This window comes from Piliocolobus tephrosceles, chromosome 1, assembly GCF_002776525.5.
Source record: "Piliocolobus tephrosceles isolate RC106 chromosome 1, ASM277652v3, whole genome shotgun sequence".
Classification (NCBI taxonomy): Eukaryota; Metazoa; Chordata; class Mammalia; order Primates; family Cercopithecidae; genus Piliocolobus; species Piliocolobus tephrosceles.
Window position 1 is genome coordinate 178639651 of NC_045434.1, and position 12311 is coordinate 178651961.

The following is a 12311-nucleotide window of genomic DNA, read 5'->3' on the forward strand; positions in this document are numbered from 1 at the left end:
GACTCTGTCTCAAAAAAAGAAAAAAAAACACGAAACAAAACAAGTAGGGGAAAGTTGTGTATTATGTCAACTGCATTATTTTAAAAAGATATACATGGACATACTCTAATATCTGACTAGAAAAATCAAGAAGATAATATGTTAATATGTTTATAATGGTCATCTTTGAAGGGTAATTTTGTATTCCTCTTGGTAACTTTTCCAGTTTCCTAAAGTCTGTATTGCTTTAAACCAATCGGGAGATAGGCTAGTGCTACCCAGAGAACCTGAACTTTCTGTCTGGGCTGGAATAAGAACACAGAGAACTTCCTAGGACCTGACTCAGGGTCCTGCCACACTTCTGAATGGAGGATAGAAGGGATGTTCCCCACCCTGTTTATCATGATCTTTTTTTTTTTTTTTTTTTTTGGTGGTGGTTGTTTTTATTGAGACGGAGTCTTGCTCTGTCTCCCAGGCTGGAGTGCAGTGGTATCATCTCGGCTCACTGCAAGCCCCACCTCCCAGTTTCAAGCCATTCTCCTGTCTCAGCATCCTGAGTAGCTGAGACTACAGGCGCCCGCCACCACACCCGGCTAATTTTTTGTATTTTTTGGAAAGATGGGGTTTCACCATGTTAACCAGGATGGTCTTGATCTCCTGACCTTGTGATCCACCCGCCTCAGCCTCCCAAAGTGCTGGGATTACAGGCATGAGCCACCATGCCCAGCCATATCATGATCTTTCTACTTAAAAAAAAAAAAAAGGCAGAGATGGGCACTGATCAGGAAGGAGAGGACCAGGTAGGACAGGGTCTGACGTTAGTCAAGAGTAACAAGTACAATTGACTCTGCTCTCCTTGAGGGTGCCAGGGCCCAGTCACCAACCGAGCCGGAGCTGAGGCTCGGCAGTGCTGATCTTCCTGGATCTCTGGGCTCCAGGCAGCACAGGAGACCACTCTCCACTGATGTCAATGCACCCTGAGCTTCAGTGCCACATTTCCTGGTTTTCCTTACACGTCTGCTTACCCTGCTTCTCTGCCTCCTTCACAGGCTTCCTTCCCTCCTCTGTCCACCTAGCCCCAGCCTCTGCTCACCCACCTTGGTCCCCTCCCCAAGAGCAGCCTCATTATTCCAACAATTGTATCAAATGTCACCTCAATGCCAACTCCTAAGTCTACGTCCTCCATAAACACTGAGCTCAGGTTTCCCCAACCAAAGCTACAAACCAGGGAGGCACTCAACTCATCCTCCTCAACTACCATCCTCATAGCTCCACAGCCAGTCACCAAATCCAGTTGATTTTATCTTCCAAATATATTCCCTACCACCACCATCCTACTTCAGACCTTCATATTGTAGACAGACCATTATGGAAGCCCATGTGGTCCTCTCAAAGCCATCCTCAAGATGCCAGCACTAGGAGTGATCTTTTCTAAAGGAATCTAAATGACCATGTCCTTCCTCTGCTTGAAACGTGTCACTAGCTCCTGAATGCCAGTTAAGACAAACTCCTCACTCTGGCCTCCATGATAATGCTCTCCAGGATCTGGTCCCCCTCCTCCTAACCCACCTATCACTCCCTGGCCTTGCCCTCCAGCTCTAGCCACACTGAGCTGACTAGAATTCCTCTGACTACAGCCTCCTGCTCCTCTTCTCCAAGGCATGCTGTCCTTCTGCCCCAGAGTAACAACTCTTCTTTTTTTTTTTTTTTTTTTTTGAGACGGTGTCTCACTCTGTTGCCCAGGCTGGAGTGCAATGGCGCAATCTCAGCTCACTGCAACCTCCGCCTCCTGGGTTCAAGCAATTCTCCTGCTTCAGCCTCCTGAGTAGCTGGGACTACAGGCATGGGCCATGACACCCGACTAATTTTTTTTGTAGTTTTAGTAGAGATGGGGTTTCATGTGTTAGCCAGGATAGTCTCGATCTCCTAACCTCGTGATCTGCCCGCCTTGGCCTTCCAAAGTGCTGGGATTACAAGCGTGAGCCACCACGCCCAGCTGCCTCTTCTTTCTTGAGTTCTGTTCACCTGTCCAGTTTCCCCACTACGCTGTGAGTGTCTTGAGGGCACAGACATATCTTAGTTATCTTTGCAGCCACATATCCAGCACAAGGCTTTGCATCACTGACAGGAGTTTCTATCTTGAAAAATCAGCCGTGTACTTCCCAGGAAAAGAAAGGAAAAAACCTGCCTGCAATTATCCCCTATTAAGGTACACTGCAAGATACTCAAACTTATAATGAAATCTGGTTAGTGAATTAGATATAAGGAAATCCAGTCCTCTCTATGGAAATCTGGAAGAGCAGGTAAGCCACAGGCCCACCCTTATCCCTCAGCTTGGCCTTCTGATGTCCTGTCCTGTCAAGTCTCATGTGGTGAGCTGCTTTCTTCCTGGTGAAGGAAAAACAACACTTACCATCATCACTGACACACTCCTGCAGCACAAGTGGGTGATGGCGGGGGAGCTTGCTTAAAGGCTGACGGCGTCCCTTGGACTTCTTATTCTCCTCCAGGGAAAACATGTATTCATCCGCAACCTAGGCAAACCACAAGAAATTAAATTGGTCTTGTCTCCACTTGAGAGACAGCACAAGTCACCCTTACAATGAAAACCAAAGGAAAGAGAGGGGCACAGAGAAACAAAAAGACATCTAAAACCAAACACAGAAAATACCTGTCTTAGAAAAAGCCAAGTGACAATACCACGTACCAAACTAGTCTGAATCAGGATTATGTGAATATGGGGGAAAACCCAAGTGTGGTTCTTGGCCTTCTCAGGAGCAGCCTGAAACAAATGTACCAAAAACAAGCCTGCTTCCGCTCTGAGAGAGCCTTGCCCCGTCCCTTAAGCTCACTGCCGTGAGACTACCGAGGTGGCCCAAGTGAGAGAGCCCCCAAGGAGCCTAGGCACCCCTTCCCTTGGCCCAGTAGGTCAACAGTACCTGTTACAATATGCCAGGCAGCTGGGCCACCCAGGAGTGTCTAGGGGACACCCAAAGGGGTGAGCAGCAGCTAACCTATTAAAAGTAAAATAGGCCACCTTCTCCTTATACACTGCCAAGACTGCAGCTCTAGCAGATACTGTTCATTCCTCAGTTAGCTGCTGCTTCTCTAGGGGAGAACATCAGTGAGGACGGAAAGTGCATCTGAAACTCTGGCCTGGCTGCAAAGGGAAAGGTTGATTTAACACTGCATTTACATAATGTCAGAGCAAATGTAGTTAGATTTAAATGTACAGGATTGACTCAGAAACACTACAGAAGGGTTTCTTTCTAATCAACATATTTAAAACTTGGTTACACTGACATTAGGAGATGTAGGGTTAGCAAAATCCATTAAGCAAGGAAATGAGGCCTGAAAGAGGGCCACTTTACAACTGTGACAAAAACCAATGCCATAAATGCTGCAGTGCTACTTTAGAGAAGACACCCCGGGCCTACAGACTCCATGTGCAACTACACAGAGCCCCAGGAGTTAAGGACCACAGTTGGAATGCCAAGAGAAAACAACTTCTGAACAGGCCATGTCCAGGAGGAACAGAGCCTAATCTTCCAAATGTAAATTTTGCCAACAAGTTTTGCCATCCATTTGCCATTCATTCAACAAATATTCACTGGGCACCTACTGTGTGCAAAGGCCTGCTCAGGAAAAGAAGGTGTGGAGAAACAAAGATGTGATCTGTGCTTAGGTGAGTAAGGATGCTGCAGCAGTATGGAGGAATATGGTGGAGTGAGGATATTAGGGATCTTTTCCTGCTGATGTCCATGAAGACTTACATGACCATAGACTTAATCAGACCTGAACTGTATCAACTGTCTAAACCAATGGTTTTCAAAATGTACATCCGGAAAGCACCTAAGGAGCCTCCATTAGAGTGAACAAAAAGGGCTTGAGGCCCCACTTTCTTTCCAACCAGAATGGCTCTGCTTTTGATTTGTATGTTTTAATTGATTACGATTTCACTTAAAGAAAGGGTTCTGGCCAGGCACAGTGGCTCACGCCTACAAACCTAGCACTTTGGGAGGCTGAGGTGGGAGGATCACCTGAGCCCGGAAGGTCAAGGCTGCAGCGAGTGAGCTGAGACTGCACCACTGCACTCCAGCCTAGATGACAGAAGTGAGACTTTGTCTCCAATCAATCAATAAGTAAAAGGGTTCTTTGGTTAAAACAAACTGGAAAACCCATACTTGCCCAACTTTGATAGTCTTACATGTAAACAGAAAATTTAGGAGCACACCCCAACCTACATATTACTTACTAATCAATTACATATACTAATACTAATGCACATATGCACATTTTTTTTTTTTTTTTTTTGAAACGGAGTCTCGCTCTGTCGCCCAGGCTGGAGTGCAGTGGCCGGATCTCAGCTCACTGCAACCTCTGCCTCCCGGGTTCAGGCCATTCTCCTGCCTCAGCCTTCCAAGTAGCTGGGACTACAGGCGCCCGCCACCGTGCCCGGCTAGTTTTTTGTAATTTTTAGTAGAGATGGGGTTTCACCGTGTTAGCCAGGATGGTCTTGATCTCCTGACCTCGTGATCCGCCCGTCTCGGCCTCCCAAAGTGCTGGGATTACAGGCTTGAGCCACCGCGCCCGGCCATACATATGCACATTTTAAAGCAAAAATAGACTATAAAAGGTTAAGATAAAAATAAAGTTAATTTTGCTTTATTCCTATACCCCAATAATATTCCTGTTTCCCCCCCTGCCACCGACCTGCCCCCGCCATCACTTTGAGGGCACCTGGACAATAGGCCTGAACCTGTGGGCTGTGGCAGACTAGGGAAAAAGGGAATGAGAATAAAGAAGCCAGAAACGGTGGGGATTTCTAGCCTGGACCACCAAGGTGACAGGGCTCATGTGGAGGAAGTGGAGGCTAATAACAAACCAGGTTAAACAAGCTGTGTGGGGTACACAACATGGATCCAAGGGTCTTTTCATTTGGAAATACCCAGGGGAGGCAATAAGAAATTCAGGGGGTTCAGAAAAGAGGTCAGAGCAAGATCTGGGAACCCGCAGCACCAGGTTCAGAATTACAATGGTGGGAGATGAGATTGTCGTGGGTGATAAATTGACTAAGCCTTCCAGGGACAGGAGGAAGAAGGGAGAAAAGGAGACTCCGAAGCAGACAGGTAAGAGGAATACCAGAAAGCCAACAAAGGGACGGCTTTGGGGAGGGGGAGATCCACAGGCGAAAGAACACAGAAGAGCTGAGCAGGGAAGTGGCCAAGGGACTCACTCAGCAACAGGGAGCTATCAGGACTGGTTTTTGAGATAAGTTCCAGTGGACAAAGAATAAGAAACTAAGGAGTGAATACATCACAGAGTATTTTTGAAAAGATCAAGGGAAAAATGAGATCATAGTTTGAGAAGGAAATTTCCTCTAGAATTATATAGGGGCTACATGAGCTTGGCTTTATAGGCAAAGCAGCAGCTTGTGAAAGGGAGATAATAGGATATTTGGTAGAGAGAATAATGGTTCCCCAATATGCCCACATCCCAATCCCTGTGAATATGTTATTCTACCATGGTAAAAGAGAATTAAGACTGCTAATCAGATAGTCTTTACAATAGGGAGTATCCTGGATCATTCAGGTGGGCCCAGTATAATCCCAATGGGGAATACAACAGAAGGAAGCAGAAGAGTCTATCTGAGTGACGTGATGCCAGAGACACTTGGCTGGATGCCCCTGCCTTTGACCATGGATGTAGAGGTCCAGGAGCCAAGGAATGTGGACGGCCTAGGGAGGCTGGAAAGGGCAAGGAAATGGGTCCTCCCCCGAGAGCCTCCAGGAAGGTACACAGCCCTGCTGACGCCTTCATTTTAGCTCAGTGAAACCCACTTCAGACTTCTAAACTAAAGAACCACAAGAGCACAAGCGTTTCAGCCTCTGTGTTTGTGGTACCTTGTTATAGCAGCAATAGGAAACAAATACAGGGTAGGAGGTACCTAAGATCACCCAGAGGAGGTGGAAGGGTGAAGGTCAAGAACACCAGAATGCAGCTTGGGAAAGGAAGAGGACACTTTTTCCATGATCAGTATGTTCACAGCACCTCCTATATAGCCAGCATACGGTGGGAATGCTTGTTTTGGCAGTGTAGAGATGAACAAGACATGATTTCTAACCTCAGGGAGAGAGATCTACTGTCCAAGTCTGAAGTCTGAGCCCTTTCCACTACCGTCATGCTGCCTCTGACCAAAGCAGTCAGGTCCATTCAAGTATTTGAATATTTTTTCACATTTCCTCATCTCCTGGCCAGTACTCCTCCTGCCTCCATGGCATCCGCACCCTTCTCATGGTGCTGCCTTCCCTGGGATTGCTCCAGTTTCTAAATTCCCTCAGTATATAACAGAAACCAACTAGATGTATGAGCCTGGACGAGTAGCAGCCCTACCAGTAAAATGGCAGTAATAAACCCTTCCCCAAAGGGCTCTTTTTGCAGACAGGGTGGGATAGCAGGTAGTCTCCCAGGGCCCTGCCTGTAAGAAAGCTGGAGCTCAAGGCTCCTGAGTTCTTTCCTCGCTCCTCCAACATCCGGCACCAGCATCAAGGTTAGTGTTCCTGTTAGGGTTTATTCTGTACAGAGAAGAACCAATTGTTCTCCCACCTTGTTTTGGGAACTCACTTTTCAAAGCAGCTTGAACTAACAAGAACTTCTGCAGCAGACATATGGCTGAGGCTCAGTCAGTAGGTAATGAAAACTCTACAGCTTTGGCAGCCAGTCAGCCAGGGTGCTTTTACCAAAAACTGCAGTTTACCAAACTGACCTAAAAAAGGCCTTGACATAGATGGTGGCATGGAAACTGAACAGCAGGCAGCCCAAATTACAGCTTGGGGATGCTTAAAGTGGGGGTAGGGGAATATAAGGGTGCTCTAAGGAACCCAGTTTTCTACAAATATAGATCCAGTGCTATTAGACCTCTCTAGGGATGGGCAAAGTTGCTCAGCTTCTGCCCCCAAACCTTGACTATCTGTCCCTTATTCCTCCCAGTCAATTAATTCTGATGGTGGCTTCTTACTAAAACAAACCTGACCTTCCATTTACTCATTCCATCCTCATTACAGAGGGTTTCATAGGCCAAGCCCTGTGGACTGGGCTGGTAACTCAAGAAATGAGGTTGAATGTGGCACAGAGCCCAGCTTCTAGAAGGTTATATTCTTCACCAGCCTATGGCAAGGGCATTAAGAAGCAAGTACTCTAGAGCTTCCAAGAAGAAAGGGAACTAGATGGAAACCAATGAAGAGTTTCTAAGAGTAGTGGCTTTTGAAAAGCACTGGGTTGCACTAAGCAGAGGTAATTATCTGACTACTCTAGGCGACCCTCAGAGATAAATTCCCCATCTCCTCCCACCTCAAAACCATCTGCATTCTGGTGACAGTGGCCCAACAAAGTTAATGTACTTACTGCCACTGAACTGTATACTACAAAAACTGTTAAAATAGGTAAATTTCATATCATGTATATATTACCACAATTTAAAAACACAGGCTGGGTGTGATGGCTCATGCCTATATCTCAGCACTTCGGGAGGCCGAGACAGGAGGATCACTTGAGCCCAGGAGTTTAAGATCATCCTAGGCAACATAAGGATACCCCATCACTACAAAAATAAAAAAATTAGCTGGGCACGATGGTACATGCCTATAGTCCCAACTACTTGAGAGGCTGAGGTGGGAGAATCCTTTGAGCCTGGGAGGTCAAGGCTGCAGTGAGCAGAGATCGCACCACTGCACTCCAGCCTGGGCAACACAAGACCTTGTCTCAAAAACAAACAAAAAACCTATCTGCAGCCATCCCCTCCAGTCCCTCCACCTGCACTCCCACTTCCTTAGATCCCCAGAATCCAATCACTACCTCTTCAACTTCCCGCACTCGGCAGGACCCTGCCCTTTAATACAAGGCACACTTGGCCATATCTCCAGTTGTCTTGAACTTTTCTCCTGCCCTGGCCCTGGATACACTGTTCTTTCCCAGTTCTCCTGATCTCTGGCTGCTCCTTCACATTCTCCTACCTGGGCCCTCTCCCATCACCCCACACTGTGAAACTGTTCTTCACTCTACACACATTCTTCCATACCCACCAGTGCCCTCCTGGTGACTCCCACACCCACAGACCAACCCTTCCACCCCCAGCTTCAAGGCTGTGTCTATGTATCTCCATAGCCTACCTCACAAAAGTTACCCTCCAGACGTACCCAAACTCAAATCATTTCCTGGCCCACACTAAAAACCCTCTAGTTTTCTTATAACCACTATCCTATATGGATGGCACCACCATCCATCCCAAGAACTCAAAGCTGGAAACCCGAGTCAAGCCCCATGCTACCCTCTGACTCACCCCACATCCAGTCACCCAGTCCTATGCACCTACCTTCCAAGTAGCTCAAGTCCATTTTCTGCTCCCCATCCCTATCACCACCACCCACAGGTCCTCACTACCTCTTTCTCAGACTAAAGAAACAGGTTCCTAATTGGTTTCCCTGTTTCAAATCTTTTTTCCTCCTCTCTTGAAGTAGAAGTATTTAGTTATAAAAATAACATGTTAATCATAAAAATATTCAAATGATGCATAAATGTAGGAAGTGAAATCATCCATAATTCCACCTTCAAGAGAACCTCTGTTAACAATTTCTAATTTTGCCTCTTTCTTCCTCCCCCCCAGAATCTTTATACTGCCTCCAGAACAATCTTCTAAAACATCAGTGCAGTACTTAAAAACCCTTTACTGGACAACCAATGACAGCTTCTTGATTAAGTCAATGGTGAGGAAAAAATGGGGAGAGGTGCTGGCCTACATTAAGGAAGACTTCAAAACATCATCAAATCAAAGGTGTGGGCCTTGGTTTAATCCTGATACAAACCAGTCAACTGTAAAACAGACTTTGGACAATGAGGAAATGTGATTATGGACTGGATAGTAAATTATGCTAAAGAATTTTTGTAGTTTTCTTAGGTATAATAATGGCAATAGTTATCTGAGAAAGTGACCATATTTTTCTTTTTTTTTTTTTATTTTTTTTTGTGAGATGGAGTCTCACTCTGTTGCCCAGGCTGGAGTGCAACGGCACGATCTCAGCTCACCACAACCTCTGCCTCCCAGGTTCAAGCAATTCTCCTGCTTCAGCCTCCTGAGTAGCTGGGATTACAGGCACCCGCCAAAACGCCCAGCTAATTTTTGTATTTTTAGTAGAGATGAGGGTTCACCATGTTGGCCAGGCTGGTCTCGAACTCCTGACCTCAGGTGATCCACCCCCTTGGCCTCCCAAAGTACTGGGATTACAGGCATGAACCACCACACCCAGCTGAAAGTGACCATATTTTTCAGAGATACACACTGAAGTAGGGAAGAAATGACAAGGTATCTGGGATGTGCTTTAAAATACTTCAGCAGAGAGGCAGATTAATGGGCACAAATATATAGTTTGATAGAAGAAATAAGACCTAGTGTTTGACAAATCAGTAGGGTGACTAGTTTACAATAGTCTATTGTACATTGCAAAATAGTTAGAATAATTTGGATGTTTCTAGCATAAAGACAAATATTTAAGGTGATGCATTTCCCAATTACACTGATTTAATCTTCACAAATTAATGTATTAAAATATCACCCCAAAAATATGTACATTATATACTAATAAAGATAATATAATTTTAATATAAATACTTTGGCAAATTGAAAACAGGACAAACAAAGCAAATGTGGAAAGATCCTGACACCTGTTAGAATACTTATGGGTTCGGCCGGGCGCAGTGGCTCACACCTGTAATTCCAGCACTTTGGGAAGCTGAGGCAGGTAGATCATGAGGTCAGGAGTTCAAGACCAGCCTGGCCAAGATGGTGAAACCCTGTCTCTACTAAAAATACAAAAATTAGCGGGGCGTGGTGGCAGGCGCCTATAATCCCAGCTACTCAGGAGGCTGAGGCAAAGAACTGCTTGAAGCCGGGAGGTAGAGGTTGCAGTGAGCCGAGATTATGCCACTGCACTCCAGCCTGGGCGATAGAGCAAGACTCTGTCTCAAAAAAAAAAAATTTTTTTTTGTGGGTTCACTGTATTATTCGCTCTGCATCTTTCTTAAGATATTGTGTCATTCTGCCACCCAGGCTGTAGTGCAATAGTACAGTCATGGCTCATTGCAGCCTCAACCTCTCGGGCTCAAGCGATTCTCGCACCTCAGCCTCCCAAAGTGCTGGGACCACAGGTGCACAGCACCCTACGTGGCCTCCCTCTGAATCTTTGTGTGTGCATTTATTTATTATTTATTTTTTTGAGACAAACTTTCACTCTTTCACCCAGACTGGAGAGCAGTGGTGTGATTTCACCTCACTGCAACCTCTGCCCCGGGGTTCAAGCGCTTCTCCTGCCTCAGCCTCCCAAGCAGCTGGGATTATAGGCACCCGCCACCACACCCAGCTGATTTTTCTATTTTTAGTAGAGATGGGGTTTCACCATGTTGGACAAGCTGATCTTGAACTCCTGACCTCAGGTGATCCACCCATGTCAGCCTCCCAAAGTGCTAGGATTACAGGCATGCACCACCGCACCCAGCCCTTTGTGTGTGCATTTGAAAGAATGAATTATCAAAGTCTTCAATTTCCAAATCCATATGGTGCATATGGTGGAGACCCTTCTGCTGCTCCCTACACCGTAACTAGGAGGTCAAACTGCTTCACAGAGCAACAAAGCAGACCCTCCAGGTTCTGGCTCTTAATATCCTCCAAAAGCACCACCTGAGGCCCTCCCTAGTCCTATACACCTGAGACAAACTAAACCACTGCAGATTCCCAAGTGCTTTGACGCTGGCATGAGCTATCATGAGCATTTAGAACATCCTACTCTCCCAGATTCTCTCTTCGATTTCATTCTATCCACCTGGCATTCTTCTAACCTCAGGCCTAAACTGTTTCCTTCTCTCGGGCAGTCCTGAAATCCATACTGCAACCCCAAGCTGAACTGCTAACTCTCCCACTTGTACCACAACACGTATCATTAAGTACTGGAATGATTTGCTCTTATCTATCTCTCCTAGACTATGAGTTCCTTGAAGGCACAGTCCTGGCCTAGAGCAGGCATGCTGTAAATGATTACAAAGTAGTGGAGGCAGGGCAGCCAAAACAGTTTTAGAGACTTTTAAGTAGTTCAGACAAACAAGCTAGCACATGTTGGAGGTGGAGGGATGGATGGCGATGGAGCAGAGAGGGTATTAGGGTACTATCATCAGGATAGACCTGAGAAGTATATACAGAAATAAAAAGGAACCAAGACGACACTCAAGGGTTTTTTTTTTTTTTTTTTTTTTTTTTGAGACGGAGTCTTGCTCTGTCGCCCGAGCTGGAGTGCAGTGGCCAGATCTCAGCTCACTGCAAGCTCCGCCTCCCGGGTTTACGCCATTCTCCTGCCTCAGCCTCCGGAGTAGCTGGGACTACAGGCGCCCGCCACCTCGCCCGGCTAGTTTTTTTTGTATTTTTAGTAGAGACGGGGTTTCACCGTGTTAGCCAGGATGGTCTCGATCTCCTGACCTCGTGATCCGCCCGTCTCGGCCTCCCAAAGTGCTGGGATTACAGGCTTGAGCCACCGCGCCCGGCCGACACTCAAGGGTTTTTGAGCAGAGGATTGAAAAAGACATGTCAGAGAGAAGACCCCTTCCCCTAGCATACTTCCACTTCCACATGGAACGAGTCCTGGCTTTTCTTCTCCCCACCCCCTTAAAAGCTGTGATTCACTTCAATAGGATCTGTCTTTTGGAGAGGGAGTGCATTCTGGCCTATGTCCACACCACATGGAAGCTGAGGGCTTCCACGGAAATGCTTTGCCTCTAGAGGGGCCTGGAAACATCAAGAGTAAATGAGTAGTCCAGGCGCGATGGCTCACACCTGTAATCTCAGCACTTTGGGAGGCTGAGGCAGGCACTCAGGAGTTACAAACCAGCCTGGCCAACATGGTGAAATCTCTACTAAAAAAATACAAAAATTAACCAGGAGTGGTGATGCATGCCTGTAATCCCGGCTACTCAGGAGGCTGGGGCAGGAGAATTGCCTGAACTCGGAAGGTGGAGGTTGCAGTGAGCCAAGATTGTATCACTGCACTCCAGCCTGGGCAACAGAGCGAGACTCAGACTCAAAAAAAAAAGAGTAAATGAGTAGCAGGGCCATTTGGCCACAGGTTAAAAGTCACTTTCTTCAATCATTTTAACTTGTAAATAAAGCAACATTCTGAGCTCCATATGCCTGACTCTTGTATCATCAATTAAATAGTTTCAAATTTGAGAGGAAAAAGGACAGGTGTTATTTATTGGCTTCCTGCACCTCCCACCCCAAAAAAATCCCACAAACA

At 46.3% G+C, this 12311-nt stretch overlaps 1 protein-coding gene across 4 annotated transcripts in view; it reads right to left on the reverse strand.

Moving 5' to 3' along the window:
• Positions 1-12311, reverse strand: part of KDM4A (lysine demethylase 4A) — a 56800-nt gene that overhangs the window by 19725 nt on the left and 24764 nt on the right. For all 4 annotated transcript variants that reach the window (XM_023221367.2, XM_023221368.1, XM_023221369.1 and 1 more), the window contains one exon: positions 2393-2513. In XM_023221367.2, coding sequence (XP_023077135.1) covers positions 2393-2513 — 121 coding nt within the window. The remainder of the gene's footprint in view (positions 1-2392; positions 2514-12311) is intronic.